Below are 25,443 nucleotides of genomic sequence, written 5' to 3'. Positions count from 1 at the left end.
AATAATAATAATAATAACAATACCACAGGTGAACACACATACCAGGCCGGGAAATCGAGGTCAGGACAGGTGGATCAGTCTTACCTGCAAAGAGAGGAGATAAAAATTAATATTAATCATACAATTTCGGGTAATATACTGTGTTCGTGTGTACCCGTAATGTATGTCTTTCCTTGTTTATGGTTGCCGAAGAAGGGAATTAATCTGCGTTAGTCACCCCTTCATTACCTCCGTCGCCGCCAGCCCTGAGTTCGAAGCCCGAAGCCCGTCACGGAACATAAAGAACAAGACCTCTCATTATCTGTGTAGACCGACCACGGACGAGACAGACAGGCTTTGGAACCTCTCTCTCTCTCTCTCTCTCTCTCTCTCTCTCTCTCTCTCGTAGGAAGAATGAAAGGAAGACAGGAAGGAAAGAAGGAAGGAAGAAGTAAAGAAAGAGGGAAGGGAGGAAACTCTCTCTCTCTCCCATACATTAAAAAACGGGGTCATCGCTCCCTACATCAAGCCACTCCCCGCCCCTACCCCCCCTCGACCACAGGGTAACCAGGGGGGAAGGGGGGGGGGGCGCACAGGTGACCAGGTGGATGCAGAGACATTCAGGTCTACAGGTAAGAAAAGAACACCTGTTGCCTTACCTGACCCCCCCCACCCCCTAGTACCTACCTCATCCCCTACCCCCCCCCCCCTTGTTCTGCCTTGTCAACTTCCCAACTTCCCTCCTCCCCTACTTCTTCCTCTCTACTCCTCTGTTGTTGTTGTTGTTGTTATTGTTGTTGTTGTTATTCGCTTCAGCACACACTGGTAAAGATTATGTTATGTTCTTCCCGTGCAATTTTCTCTTCTTTTTTTTTCCTCTCCTTCATTTCCTTACTTCTTTTCTCTTCCTCTTTTCCCTCCACATCTTCTCTCCTTAACCACATTCTTGCCTCTCCTTCCCATCCACTCCTTCGTTGTTGTTTTTTTAATTCTTTTCACTCGTCTATGAACACACGCTTCTTCCCATATCTTCGTCTTTTTTTCCTCCTCTTCTCTTTTTTCACTCTATCCTCTCTCTCACTAACCACCTTGTCGCCTTCCGTTCCCCTCTTCTCCCTTGCTTTTCTTTTTCAACAAAGGAGACAGCTCAAGGGCACAAAAAAAGGAAACAATAATAAAAAAAAAAGCCCGCTACTCGCTGCTCCTAAAAAGAATCCAAGGAGGTGGTCGAAAGAGGGGTCAATTTCGGGAGGAGAGGTGTCCTGATACCCTTCTTACCTATCTAAATAAACACAGGAAAAGACTATGTGAGCGTTTTCCCATATCAGTCTTTTTCTCCTGTCTTTTCTTCTCATTGTTTTCCTCCATATCCTCTCTCTCCTTAACCACCTTTTTCCCTCCTCCTCCTTTCCTCCTTTGCTCTCTCGTCCTTCTAACTCTTCTATACATACTCACGGTAGTCTTCGTCTGCATGTATATATTTTTGTTTTGTTTTTATCTTCTCTTATAAGCTTATTTTCTTTTTTTTCGTTCTCTCCTTTCCCCTTCCTCTCCATTTCCTCACCTTTTCTTCTCTAACCTTTCTCTTTAACTCCCTTGTCCCGTTCCTCCTTTTCCTTTCCTCCTATTTTCTCTATCCTCTTCCTTATTCCCTCCTACTTCCTCCTCCCTCTTTCTTAATGTCCTTGTAACAACCATAACAAAAATAACAACAAACAAAACAGCAACGAGAATAAGGAGGAGGAGGCGTAGACGTATGTGGGTTGGTCACAAGAGGGCAGCTGTCGTGTTGTGTTCCTGTAGCAGCTGTTGAGGCCTCTATGGGGGTAGTTATCTGTTGTTGTGGTCATTTAATGTGTGTTCATCTTGTATTTACTTATATTTCATTATTCCGTTTCTTTGTTTAATTATTCATACACTTATTGACTCTTTTCTGATTTCATTCTTATCATTTTTTCCTCTTTTTCCTCTTAGTGTTTCTGACTTTCACTCTTCTAATTAAGTTTCAATGCTGAGTTTTTCACATGTCTGTTCTTTTGTTCTTAAGGCTGATGAACACCTGTCTCTACCTGTCCACCTGTATGTCTGTCTGTCTGTGCGTTTCTACTTGTCTGATTCTCTTTGTTTCCTCCTTGTTAATCTCTGTTATTGTGATCATTTAAGGCTTATTGATGAACACCTGTCTCTATTTATTTTTGAGTATGTCTTCTTGTCTATATACGTGTGTGTTTTTTTTGTGTTTTTTTTTTTTGCATTGCTAACGTGTTTGCCTATTGATTTTTTTTTTTTTTTGAGTTTTATAAGCTTGAAATGTGTATGTCATTCTGTCCTATTCTCTCTCTCTCTCTCTCTCTCTCTCTCTCTCTCTCTCTCTCTCTCTCTCTCTCTCTCTCTCTCTCTCTCTCTCTCTCTCTCTCCTGGGTATCCTAACTTTATGATAACACAAACACACACAAACCTCTCCTTCACACACTCTTAACAAACACACACGCACACACACACAAAAGCACAACCTCACCATACTTAATCACAAACACACACACACACACACACACACACACACACACACACACACACACACAGCAACCCCCCGTACATTCCTCATTCATATTAGCCAGCGGGGGACAAGGATGAATAGATGAGATGAAAACCCATAAAAAATATAAGTGAAAGAATCTGATACCTGATGGGAACGAAGCTGGACCAAATTATAGGTGCAAGGACAGGTGAGGAAGGAAACGAAAGCAGGTGAGTGAGAGAAGGGAAAAAAAGATGACGAAAGAAAGAAAAGGAAAATAAAAACAGGATACGAAGACAAGAAAACAAGAAAATCATAAAAAAGAGGTAATATTAAAGGAAAAGGAGAAATGACAAGTGAGAAGAGATTAGTAAACAGGTGAGTGGGAGGGAGAATAAGAGAATAAACATCCATAAACCAAGCAAATAAAAGAGAAATATGAAGGTAAGCAAGACGAGTGTATATTTTAGAACAGGGCACGTAGGTAAGGACAGGTAAGTAGAGAAACACGAACAGGTGAATGAGAGGAAAAATAAACATAAAATCAACAAAAATGAGAGAGAAAGAAGGTTGATTAGGGTGAGGACGGGGGTGAGAAAGAAAGAAAGAAAGAAAGAAAGAAAGAAAGGTTGTTTACTTAAAGGTTTCGTCAGTCAGCCCAACAACCAAACAAGTGTAAATTAGGAAAACAAGCAAGGAAAGAAAGAAGGAAAGAAAAGGAGAAAGAGAGAGAAAGACGGAGAAAGAGAGAGACAGAGAGGAAGAGTGAGAGTGTAAATTAGAAAAAAAAGAAAGGAAAGAGAGAAAGGAGGAAAGAGAAGGAGAAAGTGAGAGAAAAAAAAGAGACGGAGGCAGAGAGAGAGAGAGAGAGAGAGAGAGAGAGAGAGAGAGAGAGAGAGAGAGAGAGAGAGAGAGAGAGAGAGAATGAGCCTTCCCACCCAAGCCCTTCATCCTCCCTCATCCCTTTCTCCCCTGCAGCGCCTTCCATGGGTCACTGAGGACATGGAGGAGGCTGTTTATGGTCTTGAGAACCTGGGGCGATGCTTGGGCTGGGGGGAGGGGGGGGAGGGAGGGGACCAGGGGGATAAAGGAAGAGGGAGGCAGGATGGTATGGGGAAGAAGAAGGCAAAAGAACAATGAACGGAGAAGGGTATGAAAAAGGGCAGAGAAATAGAGGAGATACGAGGGAAGGAAGAAGGGGGAGAGAGGGGGAGGTAGAATAGAATGGAGAAGAAGGAGAAAGTAGAAGGATAATGATGGGTAGGAGAGTGGTATGGAAGTAGAAGAGATAAACATGATGGAAGGAAAATAGAATGTAACTTATGACTCGGACAAGTCGATCGATCCAGCCATGAGGGACTAAGATAGATTGGATACCTGCGTGGGATCGTCAGAAGTGGAGGCAGCGAGTGAGTGAAGCAACGCCTCCCCAGATGTATGCTCCCAGACACTTAGTTAGAAGAATAAGATAAAATAAATGAATGCATCCCGAAATTGACCTCTCTTTCGGCCACCTCTTTTGATTCTTTGTTTTTAGGAGCAGCGAGTAGCGGGCTTTTTTATATTATTGTTTTCTTTTTTTGTGCCCTTGAGCTGTCTCCTTTGTTGCAAAAAAAAACGCATGAAGGGAGGAACGAAAAGGAGATGACGGAAGGTGAGGGAGGAACAGGAGGAGGAGGAGGGAGATGATGGCAGGAGTGGGGTGAGAGAGGGAGGGAAAAGGGTGGAGGGAGGGGGTGAGAGAGGAAAAAGGGTGAGAGGGGTGATGGATGGAGGACTATGGACTCAACCCGCCATAAAAATGTAGAAATGTAGATATGTGTATTAACCTCCCTCTTCCTCTTCCTCCTCCTTCTCCTCCTCTTCCTCCTCCTCCTCATCCTCTTCCTCCTCCTCCTTCTGGTGTCTGTTCTTCCTATGTATTTCTATGTATTCCTTCTCCTTACCATGCCTTCCCTCTCTCCTTCACGCCCATAACCACGAATACATAAAAAACACGACCACAATCACCACTAATATTATATACCAATACTAATACTACAACTACTGCATCTAACAACGTAGTAACTTCATCTACTTCTACAACCTCCTGTAAATAAAAATGAACAATAAGTGGAATCTTCTATCTATCTATCTATCTATCTATCTATCTATCTATCTATCTATCTATCTGTATCTGTCTCACTTTATCAATCGTCTTAATGGGATTGAATCTTCTCTTCTTCTCTTTCTCTCTCTTCTTTTCTCCTTTCTTTCCTCTTCTCTCTTTCTCTCCTTCGCCCGCCAACACAAGTCACTTTCTTTCACTGATACACAAATGATAACAAAAAGCTCTCCCACAGAATTTACTCACGGACATAAAAAAAGTAAACAATCTCGCTGCGGTCCCATAAAGAATCCAACCCCATTACAGATAAGGGATCCAAACCCACTCCCCGGAGAAATACTTGTGGATAATGAACCTGTTTCATGGTCTGTCATTAGTGTGTTATTCATGGTAATTAGAAGATCATTAAAGTTTGTTGTGGGTTAGTTAGTCTGTCTGATGTTCCTACCTGGTTTAATTACCTGCTTATCTACCTAAATACAAACATACGAAAAATATATATAAAATGTTGAATGAATGAATGAATGAAGTAACCAATGAAAGAACAAGATAGAGAACAACAAGGAGAGAAAGAAAAGGACAAAAAATACTCAAGAAAGGAAAACAGAAACCCAAATCAAGAGAAAAAGAAAGGAAAAAAGAAGGAAAATAACAGAAGGAAAGAAATTCAAACAGGAAAAATTTACTCAAAGAAAAAAAAAAAGAGAAAGAAAATAGGAAACGGAAACAGGGAGACACAAGAGAAGGAAGTTAGGAAGGAAGGAAAAAAATGAAAGAAATGAAAGTTGCCCTACAAGATACAATGACCAAATCCTCAGAACGGGCCAGGTGAATGAGGGGTTACCTGTGAGTATACCTGGGTCGGGCACACCTGTGAAGCTAATAGGAAAGGGTTAACTGATCCCCTCAAAAGGTATGCCTCGGCAGGTGGATTCCCATAGGCCTATTCTCTCCTGCCCCCTCCCTCTCCCCTCCTCCCTTCCCTTTCCTTTCATATTCTACCCCCTCCTCCTCCTCCTCCTCCTCCTCCTCCTCCTCCTCCTCCTTCCTTCCCCCAAGCTGCTGTCTGCCTAATGTCTGCCTACCCCTTCCTCTCTTCTCCTCTCTACCCTCCTCTTCTCTCCTCTCCTCCTCTTCCTCTCTTCGTAGTCATCTTCCAAGAAAATACCCTTATCTTGCTCTTCTCTTTTCTCTCTTCTCTTCTTCTCTCCTCCTCTTCTCCTCTTCTTCGTGTCCATCCTTCAAGAAAACACCCTAATCCTCCTCCTCTTCCTCTTCTTCTCTTCTTCCTTCTTCTCCTCTTCTTCAAAACAACATCTACTAGTCTTGTTCCTCCTCCTCCTCCTCTTCCTCTTCCCTTTCTACGTCTTCAAAGCAGCATCCAGTCCTCCTCCTCTACATAATCTTCCTCCTCCTCCTCCTCCTCCTCCTCCTCCTCCTCCTCCTCCTTAACCCTTTCAGCCCCGAAGAATGGGCAACACTCGTAAACTTTCAGGTATTTCACAGGTGTGCTCGGGACCCCTAAGCCTAAAGCCCGTATCCTAACACACCTCGACACCTCAGTTACCTTGTTTGAAAAGCCTTACGTAGAAGTTGCTGGGCTTTTCAAGGACTGTTTTGTGATACCAGTGAAAGTTGTCCACGATCTCTGTATACCATCAACGGGGAAATCACTCTGTTTGCCTGTTCGTCTGTTTGAAAAGCCTTACGTAGAAGTTGCTGGGCTTTTCAAGGACTGTTTTGTGATACCAGTGAAAGTTGTCCACGATCTCTGTATACCATCAACGGGGAAATCACTCTGTTTGCCTGTTCGTCTGTTTGAAAAGCCTCGCGTAGAAGTTGCTGGGCTTTTCATGGACTGTTTTGTGATACCAGTGAAAGTTGTCCACGATCTCTGTATACCATCAACGGGGAAATCACTCTGTTTGCCTGTTCGTCTGTTTAGAAGCCTCGCGTAGAAGTTGTTAGGCTTTTCAAGGACTGTTTTGTGATACCAGTGAAAGTTGTCCACGATCTCTGTATACCATCAACGGGGAAATCACTCCGTTTGCCTGTTCGTCTGTTTGAAAAGCCTCGCGTAGAAGTTGCTGGGCTTTTCAAGGACTGTTTTGTGATACCAGTGAAAGTTGTCCACGATCTCTGTATACCATCAACGGGAAAATTTCTGTTTGCCTGTTCGTCTGTTTGAAAAGCCTCGCGTAGAAGTTGCTGGGCTTTTCATGGACTGTTTTGTGATACCAGTGAAAGTTGTCCACGATCTCTGTATACCATCAACGGGGAAATCACTCTGTTTGCCTGTTCGTCTGTTTAAAAAGCCTTACGTAGAAGTTGCTAGGCTTTTAATGGACTGTTTTGTGATCCTAGAGATAGTTTTACACGATCTCTGTATACCATCAACGGGGAAATCACTCTGTTTGCCTGTTCGTCTGTTTGAAAAGCCTTACGTAGAAGTTGCTAGGCTTTACATGGACTGTTTTGTGATCCTGGTGATAGTTCTACACGATCTCTGTATACCATCAACGGGGAAATCACTCTGTTTGCCTGTTCGTCTGTTTAAAAACCCTCTCGTAGAAGTTGTTGGGCTTTACATGGACTGTTTTGTGATCCTAGAGATAGTTTTACACGATCTCTGTATACCATCAACGGGGAAATCACTCTGTTTGCCTGTTCGTCTGTTTAAAAAGCCTTACGTAGAAGTTGTTGGGCTTTTAATGGACTGTTTTGTGATCCTAGAGATAGTTTTACACGATCTCTGTATACCATCAACGGGGAAATCACTCTGTTTGCCTGTTCGTCTGTTTGAAAAGCCTCGCGTAGAAGTTGTTGGGCTTTACATGGACAGTTTTGTGATCCTGGTGATAGTTTTACACGATCTCTGTATGCCATCAACGGGGAAATCAATCTGCCTGTTCGCCTGTTTAAAAACCCTCTCGTAGAAGTTGCTGGGCTTTTAATGGACTGTTTTGTGATCCTAGAGATAGTTTTACACGATCTCTGTATACCATCAACGGGGAAATCACTCTGTTTGCCTGTTCGTCTGTTTAAAAAGCCTTACGTAGAAGTTGCTGGGCTTTTCACGGGCTGTTTTGAGATACCAGTGAAAGTCGTACACGATCTCTCCACCATCCCTCACGCTGGTAAAATCTGGAGCGATCTTCCTTCGTCTGTATTTCCTCCTGCCTACGACTTCAACTCATTCAAGAGGAAGATATCAGGACACCTCTTCTCACTAACTGACTGCTCTTTCGGCCACCTCTTTGGACTCTTTACAGGAGCAGCGAGTAGCGGGCTTTTTTTGTTATTGTTGTTTCCCTTATTTTTGTGCCCTTGTGCTGTCTCCTTTGCTGTAAAAAAAATAAATAGGAAAATCACTTGCTTTGGAAATCCGGTAAAGCTTCTCCTTGACCTTAGAAAACAGTTGTAATGTGAGCCCGAGAGGTTTAATAATATAGACTTAAATCCTGCCCAGGTAACTCGGCGCACCTGGCCCAGACGAAGACCTATAATGGGTGTCAGTGGCGGAAAACTTAGAGAGTCGACTTTTAACTCCATCGACTTTTCAGCATGGTTCGATTCCCGGTGGTGATCTCTTTCCGATGATGATGGTGGTGATGGTGAGTGTGGTGATGAGGGTTCGACACATATATAACTGATGGTGGTGATTGTGATGCTCAGTGGTGATCTGTTAACTTTGGTGATGTGGTGATGAGTTTGGTGGTGAATGGAGGCGGTAGAAGACGCAGATTTAATTGTACTGACGGTGATGATGGAGATAATGATGAGAGAAAAGATGATGGTGATGATGGTGGTGGTGATGGTGGTGAGGGGAAAATAATAGCAAATGATGATGATGATGATGATGGTGAAGCAGTTGCCACATCCAAAAATCTCACCTATCATCATTTTCCTCCCATTCTTTTTTTTTCTCCCTCTTTATCACCATCTTCATCGCCACCCGCAAGCCCTTATCAATAGTGAACACCATTAAGGGTTCATAAGGGCTGGAATAGTTAATGGATTTCCTTAATAATGGGTTGAGAGAGAGAGAGAGAGAGAGAGAGAGAGAGAGAGAGAGAGAGAGAGAGAGAGAGAGAGAACCTATCTACTCTATCTCTAGTACATCAGAATCCGGCGATTTTTTTTTTTTTATAGGATGGAGGAGGAGGAGGAGGAGGAGGAGGAGGAATGAGAAGAAGAAGAAGAAGAAGAAGAAGAAGAAGAAGAAGAAGAAGAAGAAGAAGAAAAAGAAGAAAGAAAAGAAAGAAAAGAAAAATAGAAAAAAAAATTGTTGGAAAAGAAACCAAAATAAAAAAACAGACAAACAACAACAACAACAACAACAACAACAACAACAACTTACGGTACACTGACCTCCCCATTTCCCTTCCCCTTACCACTAACCGCTTCCCCCATTCCCCTTCCCTCCCCATCCCTTCCCTCCCCTCCCCTCCCCATCTCTCCCCTCCCCTTCCCTCCCCTACCCTTCCCTCCTCTACCCTTCCTTCCCCATCCCTTCCCTTCCCTCCCCTACCCTTTCCTCCCCTACCCTTCCTCCCCCTCCCCTTCCCATACACTCCATATAATAACCGTTTCTCCTTCTCCCTTCCCCCTTCATTCATTCTGCTTATAAATTTCTCCCATTTCTCATCTCCTATTCCCTTCCCTCTCCCCTCTCCCCTTCCCTTCCCTTCCCTCTCCTTCCCATACAAACCATAGTTACAGTTTTTCCCATATAATTATCTTTCTTTCATTTCCTTCATTCAATCCTCTTGCATATTACTTCCTTCCCTTTCCTTCCCTTCTCTTCCTTTCCCTTCCCATTCACATCATTAAGTCAGTTTCTTCCTTATTCCTATCTTTATTTTTGCCCTTTCTTTATTCCTTTATGCCTTTCTTCCCTTTCCTCCTTCTTCTCGTCTTCCCCTCCCTTCCTTTCCTTCCCTTCCCTTACAGATTATATAGTCAAAGTTTCTCTTATTAACATCTTTCCTTCATTTCCTTCATTCATTCCTCTTCTCTCTTCCTTTCTCTCCCCCTCTACCCTTCTCTATATCAATCCCCCTACTTCCCCTCTTCTTCCATTCCTCTTCCTTTACCAACCTCTTCATCTCTTTCTCTTCTTTTCCTGTAAGCTTCTCTCTTTTCCAGTCAACTTCTCCCAGGTAAGCTAATCTATGCACAGGTGTATGGTGGAGGTAACGGCAGGTAGGTGGAGGGAAAGGGAAGGGAGGGGAGGGGAGGAAAGGGGAAGGAGGGGAGGAGAGAGGAAGAGAAGGCCAGGTGAGATTGTGAACCTTTCTCAAATTATGTGGTGTAATTGGTATGCAGTCTTCCGTTTGTCTGTCTGTTTGTTTGTTTGTTTGTGAGTTGGTTTAGTCATTTCTTTAGTCAATCGGTCAGTTAGTCAGCCATGCATTCCTCTATTAAGTCAGTCAATCAATTAGTTAGTCAGTCAGTAGCCCAATCAGTCACACCGTCATACAATCAAACAGATATACGCAAAATCACACACACACACACACACACACCTGCAATCTATATAAACAACACTAAACTCCTACTATAAACTCCAAAGCAAACAAGACACACAGCCCAGACAGCCCACAGAGCCAACGGAGGGACTAATCTGACAGCAAACGGCCGCGCCAACCACCCATCTGACCAACCGACCATTCATAAACACACACGCGTCACGCTCCCACAAGAACAGGAGCAAAACACGTAACAGCAGATATACCATTAGGTTCTTCCCCGGCGCCTCGTCCTGCAATTTCCACTAAGAGATGCGTTTTAAAATGATTGCGAAATGAGGTTAGATTATAGTGGTTAGTCTTGATGCGTGAAAGAGTTGGAAAGATGATGAATTGAGGAAGAGGGTGAGAGAGAGAGAGAGAGAGAGAGAGAGAGAGAGAGAGAGATGAACAAAATAAAAAGAAAGGTACAGAGGAAAGAACGGAAGGAAGGAATGAGGAGGAGGAGGAAAGAACGAAAAGAACGAGGGAACGAGAGCAGGAAGAAGGAAGAAAAGGAGGAAGGAAAAGAGTGGGAAGGGAAGAGGAAAATGAGGGGGGGAGGGGGGAGGGGGAGGAGGTGGAGGAGGAGGAGGAGGAGGAGGAGGAAAAGGAGGAGGATTCTGTCTGTTAGGGTGAATGGCCTGTCTGTGGAGGAGGAGGAGGAGGAGGAGGAGGAGGAGGAGAGTTTAATGGAGGGAAGATGGGATACTTTTGTACATCTTAAGGTAACATTTGTGTGTGTGTGTGTGTGTGTGTGTGTGTGTGTGTGTGTGTGTGTGTGTGTGTGTGTGTGTGTGTGTGTGTGTGTAATGACAGGAGGGAACCCACAACCACGAGAGAGAGAGAGAGAGAGAGAGAGAGAGAGAGATAACACCATCCTCTTATCTGATAGCGTTCGTGTCCATCCATTCTTACATTACTGCTCTCTCTCTCTCTCTCTCTCTCTCTCTCTCTCTCTCTCTCTCTCTCTCTCTGCATGATAAACAAGATAAAAAAAAAATTAACACATGTTTTAGACCAGTGAGATGTGTATTAAAAGTTAAATTAATAAAATAATAATAATAATAATAATAATAATAATAATAATAATAATAATAATAATAATAATAATAATAATAAATGCAAACTAATAACTAACGATCGACCTTTTCGTATATAATTTCGCATTTCAATAAAGAAAAGGAATTCTCTATATCTATTTATTTATCTATCTATCTATCTCTATATCATTCAATCTTTAAATATCTATCTATCTATCTATCACTATATCATTCAATCTTTAAATATCTATCTATCTACCTATCTATATCAGTCAATCTAAATATCTATCTCTATATCATCCAATCTTTAAATATCTATCTATCTATCTATCTATCTATCTATTTATCTATCTATGTCACTCAATCTTTAAATATAAGAACATAAGAACATAAGAACATAGGGAAACTGCAAGAGGCTATCTATCTATCTATCTATCTATTATCTTCATACACCATCAGTAACTCTCAATATCAAGGAAATGCTCGTCAAAAACAACAGTGCCATTAAGTACCAACATGTGCCAACAACAACAGTGACGGCGGTGCCAATTCAAGCTGCAGTGCCCGACCGTGCCTGCAGCGGTGCCAACGGCGTATAAATAGAACCCTTGTGACTGCGTGACGCTAAAACGGAGCAGCCAATAGACAAGTCACGCGGCTCCCCGGTCCAGTGGTTAGCGTTCCCGACTTCGAATCTGTGAGCCTGGGTTCGAATCCCGGCCTGGGGGAGTTCAGTGTAAAGGCCGCCCATGTGTTTATCCTTCCTCTCGGGGTGGTCGATAAATGGGCACTTGGGGGACACCTGGGGACACCTGGGGACATCTGGGGAAGGTGGTAACTCGGATGTGTTCCCAATCTCTCTACGGGTGTGTGGTGGTGGTGGTGGTGGTGGGTATTATCTAGTGATGTAAGAAGCGGTGTAGGTGATGTTACACTACACACACACACACACACACACACACACACACACACACGCACGCACGCACGCCAGGTCTACGGATGCAACACACCAGCCTATGAAAACGCGGGAAACATTGCAAGCCGGAAAAAAATGGAGATACAAGAAGATTAGCATTAGGAGGAGGAGGAGGAGGAGGAGGAGTTTAATAGATAGATAGATAGATAGATAGATAGATAGAGATAGATAGTTGAAACCAAAACAAACAAAAAAACGTTAAAAAAATATAGTAAACAAAAACCGGTTACTGTTTACGCCACGGTGTGTGTGTGTGTGTGTGTGTGTGTGTGTGTGTGTGTACCGACCCAACCCGACCCCACATACCCAACGCCCAGGGCCCGCACACACACACATACACACACACACACACACACACACACACACGGGCAGGATAAAACATCACATTCCCATCAGAAGAGACACCCAAGAAGGAATAAGACTCCCGTTACTCCTCCTCCTCCTCCTCCTCCTCCTCTTCCTCCTCCTCCTCCTCCTCTTCGCCTGTCGCTGCATCCAGGTGAGTGCGTAAGAACATCTGTGCCGCGGCGTGACATTCCTGCCCATTTACCTGCACGCACACCTTACGCCCTAATCAACAGGTAGACACATGCAACTACTACTACTACTACTACTACTACTACTACTATGCGAATGTTCATTGTACTACTAATACTATTGACGGTGAGAACAACAACAACAACAACAACTACTACTACTACTACTACTACTACTACTACTACTACTACAACTAATATTTTTTCTACTTTTTGTAATGCCTTCATAAGCCGGGGAGTTTTTTTGCGAGAATATCCTCTCATAACACGGTTCATTGGCCTTACTACCACTACTACTACTACTACTACTACTACTACTACTACTACAACTGAGGTATGTACGTGAAGGTATGCAAGAAAGGAGAAAGGGAGCAAGGGGAGATGAGTGGAGGAAAAAAATGGAGAAAGATAACCAGCTCTCGCATTATTTCGCCCTCACTTAATGCACCTCTTACCCATAAAAGGTCCCGTTGCCCAAACCTTCCCGACGGCCCTCCCCTTACCAGCGTTTCCAAATTGTCGTACTCTGAACATTGTATTTATCATTTCTAGGCTCCACGACTGTCGTAACCACACAAAGAACGGCAGAAAATTAAAGTTATCGTTAAAACTGTTAAATATTGATGATTTTCTTTCTTTTTTGCAGGAGCTATCGGTCAGAAACTACGTAAATGCAATGCGATGAGTACGATAATATGGCAACGCTGTCTCTTGCCCCTACCCATCACCACCACCACCGTTACCCCTACCCTTCCCAACCTCAGGACCCTCCCCTTAACCCTCCCTCACCAACACCCATTCCTTGCCCCATCTCCCGCCGTCAGTGTGGTGTGTACCCTAGCCCCATTACCTAACCGGCCTGACCTACCTATCCCACCTGCCCATCCTGTTATACCCAAATTCCCCTCTCCCTTCCCCTTCCCTTCCCTCCCTTCGGCCCAACCCTCCCCACTCCTTACACTGATTGACTGACCTCCTCTCTCTCTCTCTCTCTCTCTCTCTCTCTCTCTCTCTCTCTCTCGTGTCCCTTTGAGTACCTATGCAATGGTTTTCTATTGGTTTGTTTTTTTGTTAGGTTTTTTTTTCTGGTTTTATTCTTCCTTCAGTTTTCGTTGTTGTTGTTGTTGTTGTTGTTGTCCTTTAGTGCGAAAATCTGCCTTAAATTTCTTCGTTTTCGTTTTTCTTTTATTTTTTTTAGTGCTCGATTTTCGTTACCATTTTCCTCGTTTGCTTTCCATAATCGCGGTATTGCTTAATCTCCTTCCCTTGTCTTGTCTCTTCAGTGTAAAAAAATATGTCCATCTCTTCGAATTTTTATTTTTTATTTTTTTATCCTCCGTAATTTCCTTCCTTTGACCTCTTGAACATATCCAGAATAACATCTTCTATCTCTCCATCTTTTTTTCCTTCTCATTTTTCTCTTCCTTACTTTCCCTATTGCCTTTTCTTCTCCATCCTAAATTATCTCTTTCCGTCTCTCTCCACCGGAATAACGAATACCTCTTATCTTCATCTGATCTCACCTTTCATTATCCTTCCATTACCATATCTTTCTTCTCCTTCTCTATAATCTTTCTTCTTTTCCCTTTTTCATCATTTTCCTTCGTCCAATTTTCTCTTCTTTTCTTTTGTTTTCCCTTATTTTCCCTTCCTCGTCCTTTTCTTTCTTTTCCTTCTCTTCCCTATTCATATCCCTTCTTTTATTTTTATTTTTATCATCATTTTCCTTCGTCCAATTTTCTCTTCTTTTCTTTTCTTTTCCCCATTTTCCCTTCCTCGTCCTTTTCTTTCTTTTCCCTACTACCATGTCCTTTATTTTCCTTCTTTTCCCTATTCATATCCCTTTTATTTTTATTTTTATCATCATTTTCCTTCGTCCAATTTTCTCTTCTTTTCTTTTCTTTTCCCCATTTTCCCTTCCTCGTCCTTTTCTTTCCTTTCCCTACTACCATGTCCTTCCTTTTCCTTCTTTTCCCTATTCATATCCATTCTTTTCTTCTTTTCCTTTTATCATCATTTTCCTTCGTCCAATTTTCTCTTCTTCTCTTTTGTTTTCCCTTATTTTCCCTTCTTCGTCCTTTTCTTTCTTTCCCTACTACCATGTCCTTTATTTTCCTTCTTTTCCCTATTCATATCCATTCTTTCCCTTTCTTTCTCATCCTTTACATTCTCAAATCATTCCCTATCATCTTCCTCCTTTATTTCTTCCTCCTTCATCCATCACCAAGACTTACCTACATTACCACACCTTCGCCCCAAACATCTTCCACTTCCAATCACCACCATCTCATTTCCACACCACAACCACCTATCACAATCACCACTAACCATACCCCGACCTAACGCGCCACACGCCACACGCACACTCACACACACACCGCCTGTATGTACCCAGGTTTTAAATGTATTCAACCTACATACGGGAACGCCTCAAGGGGGGTAACGCCGTGCAAGTCAAGGGGAAGGAAGGAAGGAAGGAGAGGAGAGACAACAGTTAGATGGGTGTACACGGTTCCTGGCTCGCTGTCTGAGGCTCTTGCCGGATGCTGCGACGGGAAGATGAAAGGAAGAGAGGAGAAAGCTGTCGTTTGATATATTGAGGGAGGCGGAGATGTGGTGTCGGCAATGATGGTGATGCTGGTGATAAGCGAGAAGGAAAAGAAAGAGAGGAAAAAGACGAAAATATGAACTAGAAGAAAAAACAAGAAAGGCGAAAACATAGAAAAAAAACTTCGATAAACTTGGGAAAGAGAAAAAGTGATGATGATGTTGATGATAAACGAGGAAAAACAAGTAGAAGGAAAAGAATGAGAGGAAAAAGACGAAAACATGAACTAGAAGAAAAAACAAGAAAGGCGAAAACAGAGGAAAAAAACTTCGATAAACTTGGGAAAGAGAAAAAGTGATGATGATGTTGATGATAAACGAGGAGAAGCAAGTAGAAGGAAAAGAATGAGAGGAAAAAGACGAAAAATTCAACTTGAAGAACAAAAGAAAAGACGAAAACAGAGATAAAATATTCGATAAACTTGGGAAAGAGAAAAAGTGATGATGATGTTGATGATAAACGAGGAAAAACAAGTAGAAGGAAAAGAATGAGAGGAAAAAGACGAAAACATGAACTTGAAGAACAAAAGAAAGACGAAAACAGATAAAAAAAAAACTTCGCTAAACTTACGGAAGAGAAAAGATGATGATGTTGATGATAAACGAGGAAAAACAAGTAGAAGGAAAAAGAATGAGAGGAAAAAGACGAAAAATTGAACTTGAAGAACAAAAGAAAGACGAAAACAGATAAAAAAAAACTTCGCTAAACTTACGGAAGAGAAAAAGTGATGATGATGTTGATGATAAACGACGAAAAACAAGTAGAAGGAAAAGAATGAGAGGAAAAAGACGAAAAATTGAACTAGAACAGCGCGCTTCCCAAACTTTTCATTCCACGCACTCCTCCCAGGCTGTAACCGAATCCACGCATCCCCGCTAAGATCCCAGCAGTACTTCAGGGGCTATTACACTGGGCAAATTTTCCGTGGATCTTCAGTCAAACCACGATTTCCGCTGGCGTGGTTCTCATATTTGACATGGCTTTCGTAGGAGCTGTAGGCCTTTCCAGGGGTAGTTTTATGACCCTGGTGGTAGTTTGACCCTTCTGCTGTGCCATGAACCTTAAAAAACACTCATGAAAAGCAGATTGATCCCCTCTTTGACCCTTAGAAATAGTTGATGTGAAAAGCGATGGTGTCTTAAAATACAACCCTCAGTTCATTCCATCCCCAAAACCTCGACTTCCCATGACAACCTATACGCACCCTTTATGGACCCTCGACTATAGACTATAATTACTTTTATTTGTTTATTTACTTCCCGGTTCATCTTATTCTTGGGTTTATCGACTCTTACATCTTTCTTGCTCTTTACGTTTTTATGATAATAGGTGACTGTAATGATTAAATAAAAAGTGATGATCAAAGAAAGAACCACAATAATAATCCTGCGATGGAGAGATAAAGAGAAATCCTGTATTAATATATAGTTACAGAAGTGTCTTGATCATCTTCCTCCTCCTCCTCCTCCTCCTCCTCCTCCTCCTCCTGAAAGAACTTAAAACTGCTTAATTGAACGTATACTTTCCCATACTCAAATTTCCGACTTGAAATATATAATAAAAATAAATAAATATACTTCCATCATATCAACAAAATTAATACGGGGAAGGAAAACATTCAACACCAAACACAGTACTAATAATAACTGACGAGTGAACCAAACAAACAAACGAACAAACAAACACGAGAAAACTTACGTAAACATTGCAATAAAAAAAATAAAAAAAACTTGGCACAGACCGCTCGTGTGTGTGTGTGTGTGTGTGTGTGTGTGTGTGTGTGTGTGTGTGTGAGAGAGAGAGAGAGAGAGAGAGAGAGAGAGAGAGAGAGAGAGAGAGAGAGAGAGAGAGAGAGAGAGAGAGAGAGAGAGAGAGAGAGAGAGAGAGAGAGAGAGAGAGAGAGAGAGAGAGAGGGTCCCTCCTTATCTCCCTTATCTCTCTGCCTTTCAGTTTGCCTTGCCTGTCTACGCAACTGAACGTTCTCCCCTAATAGTGCTTTGTTTATTTTCTGTTTTGATTTTTTGCAGTAAAGAAGAAAGGTCAATGGCAACTTTAAAAAAAAAAACACCCCGCCAACGAAACCAGAAAGGCTGATACCGTCTTCGTTTTAAATATTATCTTATCTGTGCTGTCTGTCCGCCTTTCAGTGAACGCTTAGCTCTCTCTCAGTTCTGTTAGCACCTCTCTATCTCCCACAAGCGCTGCTCTGCCTCTGTTTAATTGTATGGTTTTATTTTGCTATCATCATCATCATCATTATCATATCCATTCTTTGCACTCCACGACATATTTTCTTTACTTATGTTCTATTCTAACTCTGGTTCCTCCTTTTTATCTACTTTTGTTTTTTATATATTTTGGATTCGTGACATTTATCCTTTTATGTGGCGTTCTTTGTACATTTGTTTTGATAGCATTCATGACATTTAGCATCTCGTCATATTCTTCATACGTGATATTAATATAGTTACTCATATCGTTTCCCATGTTCGGTTTCTCTCTCTCTTCTTGTATTTACTCTCCTGAATCTATTTAAGTACAGTAAGTGACTTTACCCATTACTTCTTTCCTCTGTTAGATACTTTACTCAAGAACAAAGGAATGTATTATGACAAAAAAATATACTATCATAAATCGCACCGCATACTGAAGAACAAGTTTTGAATGATGACCTTGTTGTTTTCTTTTTCATAGTATTGCATTTACATTCTCCGCGCTGTTACGGTTCCCTGTGGTGGGCAAGCAGGCTAGCGGATCCCACACACCTAAATGCTGCAGACTCTTGTGGTTGGCAGAAAGTTAGGCCAGGTTTCGACCGTATGTTATGGTATCTTGCGGCGGTGGAGCAGCAGGCTGGCCCATCCACCTCCCCTACATGTGACAAGACTCCTGCGGCGGGGCAAGTAGGTTAGCAAGGCCCCGAGCGAGTGAGTTTCATGGGACCTTAGAACCAACGTGAAACTTGTAGGGGAGAAAATAGACACCATATGGTCAAGGCGGTTATTAACGGTGAAACATAAGGTCCATATAGTGTAGCATTTTGGGACTTAGCACGCGCATTTAATAAGGCTTTTGTTGAGGTTGTGTTAGTATTTTCATGGATAGTTTTATGAGCCTAGTGATGTTTTGACAAGTCTTCTGCACCATGAACGTAGAAGACACTTATAAGATACATAGGCTCATATTCTCTGCCATTTCGAACCTCACACACCTACAACTGATATGGCTTTTGTTTGAGGTTGTGTTAGTATTCCCATGGGTAGTTTTATGAGCCTAGTGATGATTTGACGAGACTTCTGCATCATGAACTTAGAAAACACTCTTATTCAGTAACATTTTGGACCTTAAACATCCCCAAATTTGAAGGCTTTTGTTGAGGTTGTGTTAGTATTTCCATGGGTAGTTTTATGAGCCTAGTGATGTTTTGACAAGGCTTCTGCATCATGAACTTAGAAAACACTCTTATTCAGTAACATTTTGGACCTTAAACATCCCCAAATTTGAAGGCTTTTGTTGAGGTTGTGTTAGTATTTCCATGGGTAGTTTTATGAGCCTAGTGATGATTTGACGAGACTTCTGCACTATGAACGTGAAAACACTCTTATTCAGTAACATTTTGGACCTTATACATCCCCAAATTTGAAGGCTTTTGTTGAGGTTGTGTTAGTATTTCCATGGGTAGTTTTATGAGCCGAGTGATGTTTTGACGAAACTTCTGCACTATGAACGTGAAAACACTCTTATTCAGTAACATTTTGGACCTTATACATCCCCAAATTTGAAGGCTTTTGTTGAGGTTGTGTTAGTATTTTCATGGGCAGTTTTATGAGCCTAGTGATGTTTTGACGAAACTTCTGCACTATGAACGTGAAAACACTCTTATTCAGTAACATTTTGGACCTTATACATCCCAAAATTTTAAAGCTTTTGTTGAGGTTGTGTTAGTATTTCCCTGGGTAGTTTTATGAGCCTAGTGATGTTTTGACAAGGCTTCTGCATCATGAACTTAGAAAACACTCTTATTAAGTAACATTTTGGACCTTAAACATCCCCAAATTTGAAGGCTTTTGTTGAGGTTGTGTTAGTATTTCCCTGGGTAGTTTTATGAGCCTAGTGATGATTTGACGAAACTTCTGCACTATGAACGTGAAAACACTCTTATTAAGTAACATTTTGGACCTTAAACATCCCCAAATTTGAAGGCTTTTGTTGAGGTTGTGTTAGTATTTCCATGGGTAGTTTTATGAGCCTAGTGATGTTTTGACGAGGCTTTGTACCATGAACGTAGAAAACACTCTTATTCAGTAACATTTTGGACCTTATACATCCCCAAATTTGAAGGCTTTTGTTGAGGTTGTGTTAGTATTTCCATGGGTAGTTTTATGAGCCTAGTGATGTTTTGACAAGGCTTCTGCATCATGAACGTAGAAAACACTTATGAGAACCCAATTGCTCCCCTTTGCGGCCTTTGGAATCATGTTGTGAGAACCGAAAGAGACTATTGCCTCTACTTCCGCCAGCACATCCTCGTCTGTCAGTCCCCGTAGTTAGAAAGTGATGACGCGCTACAGTTAATATGTTCTCCAATTTCGACTGTTTTACGGGACCCGCAGATGAGTTCATTATCGGTTTATGATCCTGAGGCAAAAATAGAAAGCATCAGATCATAAAATTCTTACCACTTAATGTTTTTTTTAGATTTTGTGGCGGTATTTTTTTTTCTTATACATATTCTTCGTCTCCTAATGTTCTTATAGTTGAGGCAAGGGGATCTTTTTATGACTCACAAGAAAAGCTAAAAGGAAAGGAAGAGAAGGGAAAGGAAGAGGAGGAGAGGAAAGGGAAGGAAATGAGAAAGGTGAAGAAAGGTTTGTGTGTGTGTGTGTGTGTGTGTGTGTGTGTGTGTGTGTGTGTGTGTGTGTGTGTGTGTGTGTGTGTGTGTGTGTGTGTGTGTGTGTGTTGCATTACCCTGCATTCTTTTCTTTTTGACTGAATACAACTACTTTTTTTCTTTATAGGACTCACATAAACGAGTCTAATACCTGTTTATTTACCGTTTATTTACCGTGTCAAGGGCATCTTTTTTTATGTATTGGTAATAATGTTTCGTTTCTCTCTGATCTATAATACAATCTCTTCCCTCTTCAAATGAAAACAACTAGACTATTTTATTTGTATGTCATCTTGGGCGTAACGAAAATACATTATACTGGTGACATTTATATAGACTCTGCCAAGGAAAACGTTTAAATATATTTCATTTGTGCTAATAACTTACAAATATATATATCTACATTAAACTGCAATTATTTATATTTCTCTTGCTTAGGCCTAAATGCAACTCTATCACATTATTTGTTTATGATATCGAGAGTAACGAGGGCGTGACTTTTTCTACATAACTGCTGAGAACGTTATTTTGATTCACTATATTACTAATTATGGTGCATGGTAAAAAATGGTGATAAGTAGAAAAATGGAAATAAAAAAAAAATTATTGAAACAGCATACCAAATATAACTCTCTTTAATAAATATCTTTATTATTAAATTCTAATGTTATGACCCAATCCAGATAGCAACTGTTCATGGTTCTTCCTTCCTTCTGTATAGTCTGTGCATAAGTTCTTTAGTCTTATTTGTTGATCGATGTGAACTCTCTTTGTTCTCTTCCTAATTATATCATATCATACTGTTTACTTACAATAACATAGACCTTTGCTTCACCTTACATTGAAGAAACGTAAGACCTAGTATACAACCAAGCAAAACACATCTTACTGAATAATCCCAGAAGTCAGGACAGAACAGGAAACAATTGTGCCTCATCACTAAACAGCAACAAGCAACACTATCACAAAAGTTCATCGACTTGCGGAACAACTTTCACGCACAATCTACATAATGAACTTGATGACGTAACACCCTAATCATTGTGTGTAAAATTTGTACCAAGCATTAAATGGTCACCTCTACTTCCTAAATATAGATCGTTACGAGGCTTACTGCACTTCGAATGTGGTCGTGTATTAACTAATCACCAATGAATAAATGATACCGGATAAATATAGCAAGTTCATGGGCTTCCATAACTGATTTAACGAGGTTTTTCTCTTACGTATATACTCACTGCTCGTGTAAATCCAGGTTAACTATTATATATTCCAGAGAAGAGGTCTATGTCGCTAACATTTAACGTTATGTGCATTGAATCGTTAGTTTGCGAGGTAATGTGGAACCAGTTACAAAATGAAATACGGAAAAGGGTCTCTGAGGATTATTTTTAACGTAATGCCCACTGCAACGCTAATTTCTTAAGTCTAATGTATCTGCAGGTGGAAAATTAAGTCTATATATAACGTTATGTGCACTGAATCGTTAGTTTGCGAGGAAAATGAGGTACAAAATCGTGCAATTCACTACATTTATCACCAGAAAAACATGAACCACGAAAATCGTTGTTTGGGTGAAACCGTAAATTGTCCCTTAAGTCTAATGTATCTGCAGGTGGAAAATTTGGTCTCAGCAGCTCATAATCGATGTTACGTTTGTTAGGTAACGTTTGCCGCGCCGCTGTTTAGTCACCCCGTTCAATATAATACCCACTGCAACGCTAGTTTCTTAAGTCTAACGTATATGAAGGTGGAAAATTAGGTATCTGCAGCTGCAACGCTAGTTTCTTAAGTCTAACGTATCTGAAGGTGGAAAATTAGGTCTCTGCAGCTCATAATCGATGTTACGTTTGTTAGGTAACGTTTGGCGCGCCGCTGTTTAGTCACCCCGTTCAATGTAATACCCACTGCAACGCTAGTTTCTTAAGTCTAATGTATCTGAAGGTGGAAAATTAGGTCTCAGCAGCTCTTAATCGATGTTATGTTTGTTAGGTAACGTTTGGCGCGCCGCTGTTTAGTCACCCCGTTCAGGCCGCGGATGCACGAATATCGTCTGCAAGTTTCGTAATCCGCCCAGCTGATCACGGACGCCTTAAGGCCATGCCACTATACCCCCTGTACGAGCCTTACCATGTATAAAAGATGCCTCTAACACTACATAAGCCATCGTTGAATGAAGGGTCATGTTTAAATCGTACATTCACCGAAAAATAAACAACCTGAGGGAAGATAACAAATGCCGGCTTCGTTATCCTCACTCCTGGGCCGGCAGCTAACTGGGCCGCCTCAGGACATGACCCAGTGACCTGACCCTCACCACTGGCCCTGTACTCACCGTTTCCGAGGTCAGCAGGGACGGTGAAGGACATCCCGGGTTATCCCCTCGTATCCTGCTGTCACTTAACGCCCGGGACGCACTCCGCGAAGAGAGCACCAACGTTTGGTTTATAAGGTTATCAAGCAGACGGACCGCACGGATTCGCATCGAGCTGGCCATGGCTTAGAACAGGTCCTTAGTCGTCCGTGTGTACCTGGCCGGCCTCCTCGCGAGCGCTCTAACGCTACACTGGCGGCCTCACTGCCAGTGCCGAGATGGGAGGTGCCGCGGGAGCCATGGAGGAGGAGGTCTGGCAGCCTCGCCGCCAGGAGTTGCCAGACGCCAGGTATGAAAACTCCTTCCCTGGTGTGTGTGTGTGTGTGTTGGGGGTGGGGTGGAGGGGTGGGGGGGATCTCAAGCACGTGTGTGTGTGTGTGTGTGTGTGTGTGTGTGTGTGTGATTGATTGATAGTTTAGTGTTGCAGGTAAACAACAAGGGAGACGGGAGGAGCCATGCCAGCCCAACCCCCAGGCAGGGCAGAATGTGATTATACAACTGGTATAATACATGTGTTGGTATATATAGCACCATATGAATTATTAAAAAGATACAATGGTAGGAAGGAATGCACAACAAGGGAGGGGGGCGGTACCTGCCGGCCGTGTGTGCTAATCTTTAATTGTTTCCGAGTTTAGTTTTGGAAAGATTGTTATTGCTTGCACGGATGGGTGGATAGAAAATGCCGTAACAATAATGAGTGTCTCCATATCCTGAACAAAAGCAGGGTCATCTCAAGCACGTGTGTGTGTGTGTGTGTGCTAACCTTAATTTGTTTCCGAGTTTAGTTTTGAAAAGATTGTTATCAGTTTGCACGGATGGGTGGAGAGAAAACGCCGTCACAATAATGAGTGTCTCCATATCCTTAACAAAAGCAAAGGCAAAGCTGTAGGGGCATACACTTTTAAGGCTGTACGTGCGCGTGACCTCGGTGCTCATCTCCGTCACCCTGGCACTGATTGATTGATGGTTTATTGTTGTAAAGTAAAGGTGCACAACAAAGATGAAGGGAGGAATATACCTACCCGACCCCAAGGCAATATATACATAGTGTGATTTCCAGTAATACAAGAAACAAATGTACAATATTCATATCACTATGCAGCAGAGGAAATGATAAGATTAGTGATATGATTATAGAACACAGGAAAACAAAGGAAGAAAGTGCATGAAACTACTAATAAAGGAGCCTGTCAAATCAATCAATCAGTATATTAATTCATGACCCCCCCCAAAAAAAATATATAGCTATAGAGTGGGAGTATTTCTCAGTGAATGTATGTTTACTTGCTCAATGCTTTCAGTAATCTTTATGTAAGTCTGGCAGAAATTATATAGTGTGGGAAGCAAAGGCTTTTCTTCCCAGGTTGGCAACACTGTCCCGCCTGGCAGCCCCGTCCCATGGCCCGCCAGCTTCAAATCATCCCTCTGCGCCTCCCTCCGCCTCCTCCTGGAAACAAGAGTCTGCCTTCACATTTACAACATTCCTCCTGCGTTTCCGGCGAGAGTGAAAACCCCCATGCCCTTGAGACCCAAAAGAGAGGCTGTGAATCTTCCATCGAGCCAGCTTCAAAGCCTCCCTCTGCCTTCTCCTGGAAACAAGAGTCTTCCTACACATTTCCAACATTCCTCCTGCGTTTCCGGCGAGAGAGAAAAAAACCCATGCCCTTGAGACCCAAAAGAGAGGCTGTGAATCTTCCATCGAGCCAGCTTCAAAGCCTCCCTCGGCGCCTCCCTCTGCCTTCTCCTGGAAACAAGAGTCTGCCTACACATTTCCAACATTCCTCCTGCGTTTCCGGCGAGAGAGAAAACCCCCATGCCCTTGAGACCCAAAGAGAGACTGTGAATCTTCCATAGAGATACCAGATGCTAAGTAGAGAGTGTGAGACTATGCGAGTGTGTAAGAGAAGATGCATGATGTGGTAATAGTATCCTTCAGGCCTGTTCATTCATCGGTAATACTCGGCTTCTTCACTTAATGATGGGTGTCGATGCTGGTCAGGTCGTTTTCACCAGCTGCTCTGTTCAGACATATCCTCAAGGTCACTGTGTCCTCTCTGTCCTAAGCCTGACCTCAAGTTATCCTCTGTGCTCCTTCGGTCTTTCCAAACGCCTTCTGCTTTCTCTTTCCCTCTCCCCCTTACCCCCTTACAAGCACCATGGATGTTTCTTATAATCCTTCTCTCTCTCTCTCTCTCTCTCTCTCTCTCTCTCTCTCTCTCTCTCTCTCTCTCTCTCTCTCTCTCTCTCTCTCTCTCTCTCTCTCTCTCTCTCTCTCTCTCTCTCTCTCTCTCTCTCTCTCTCTCTCTCTCTCTCTCTCTCTCTCTCTCTCTCTCTCTCTCTCTCTCTCTCTCTCTCTCATCATCTCATCCAGGACTAACAAAACAAATTTGATGAACTGAGATGTCAAACATTTATCGACACCACAAATATTGATTTAAGTTGAATGATCGAATTTCTAGAAGAAAATTATCTAAGCCAAATGGTTTCTGAGCCAACTCGACAAAATAATATACTCGACCTTGTTATAACGACCCAAGATAACCTAATCAGTAGTGTCACGGTAGGAGAACAGATCATAAATTAGTGCGCGTCGACATTAAAGCTCAATCATCAGTGACTGAAAATAAAGAGCAGAACACATTCGTAATTAACACTAATAAAGCCCACCGTGGTTTAATAGCGAAATTAAACAATCAGTCAATGAGAGAAAATTGTTTTACAGGTTAAAGAAAGAACAAAGCACGAAACATTAGACTTTATAATGATGCCAGGCGACGAGTAAAAAGACTAGTAGGTCAGGCAAAGCGTAGATACGAAGAAAATATTGCAGCCAACTGTAAAATAATCCGAAATCTTTCTTCAGTTACATAAACAACAGAAAGGCGATCAAAAGTGGTA

General features: G+C 42.1%; 1 protein-coding gene across 2 annotated transcripts in view; it reads right to left on the bottom strand.

The window, feature by feature from the left end:
* Nucleotides 1-22,804, bottom strand: part of LOC126983295 (all trans-polyprenyl-diphosphate synthase PDSS1-like) — a 127,069-nt gene extending 104,265 nt beyond the window's left edge. For both annotated transcript variants that reach the window (XM_050835960.1, XM_050835959.1), the window contains exon 1: nucleotides 22,504-22,804. In XM_050835960.1, coding sequence (XP_050691917.1) covers nucleotides 22,504-22,665 — 162 coding nt within the window. In that variant the 5' untranslated portion in view covers nucleotides 22,666-22,804. The remainder of the gene's footprint in view (nucleotides 1-22,503) is intronic.
* Nucleotides 22,805-25,443: the final 2,639 nt, after the last annotated feature.

This window comes from Eriocheir sinensis, chromosome 53, assembly GCF_024679095.1.
Source record: "Eriocheir sinensis breed Jianghai 21 chromosome 53, ASM2467909v1, whole genome shotgun sequence".
Classification (NCBI taxonomy): Eukaryota; Metazoa; Arthropoda; class Malacostraca; order Decapoda; family Varunidae; genus Eriocheir; species Eriocheir sinensis.
The sequence above is the reverse complement of the archived record's forward strand: the minus strand, read 5'-3'. Positions and strand labels throughout refer to the sequence as shown.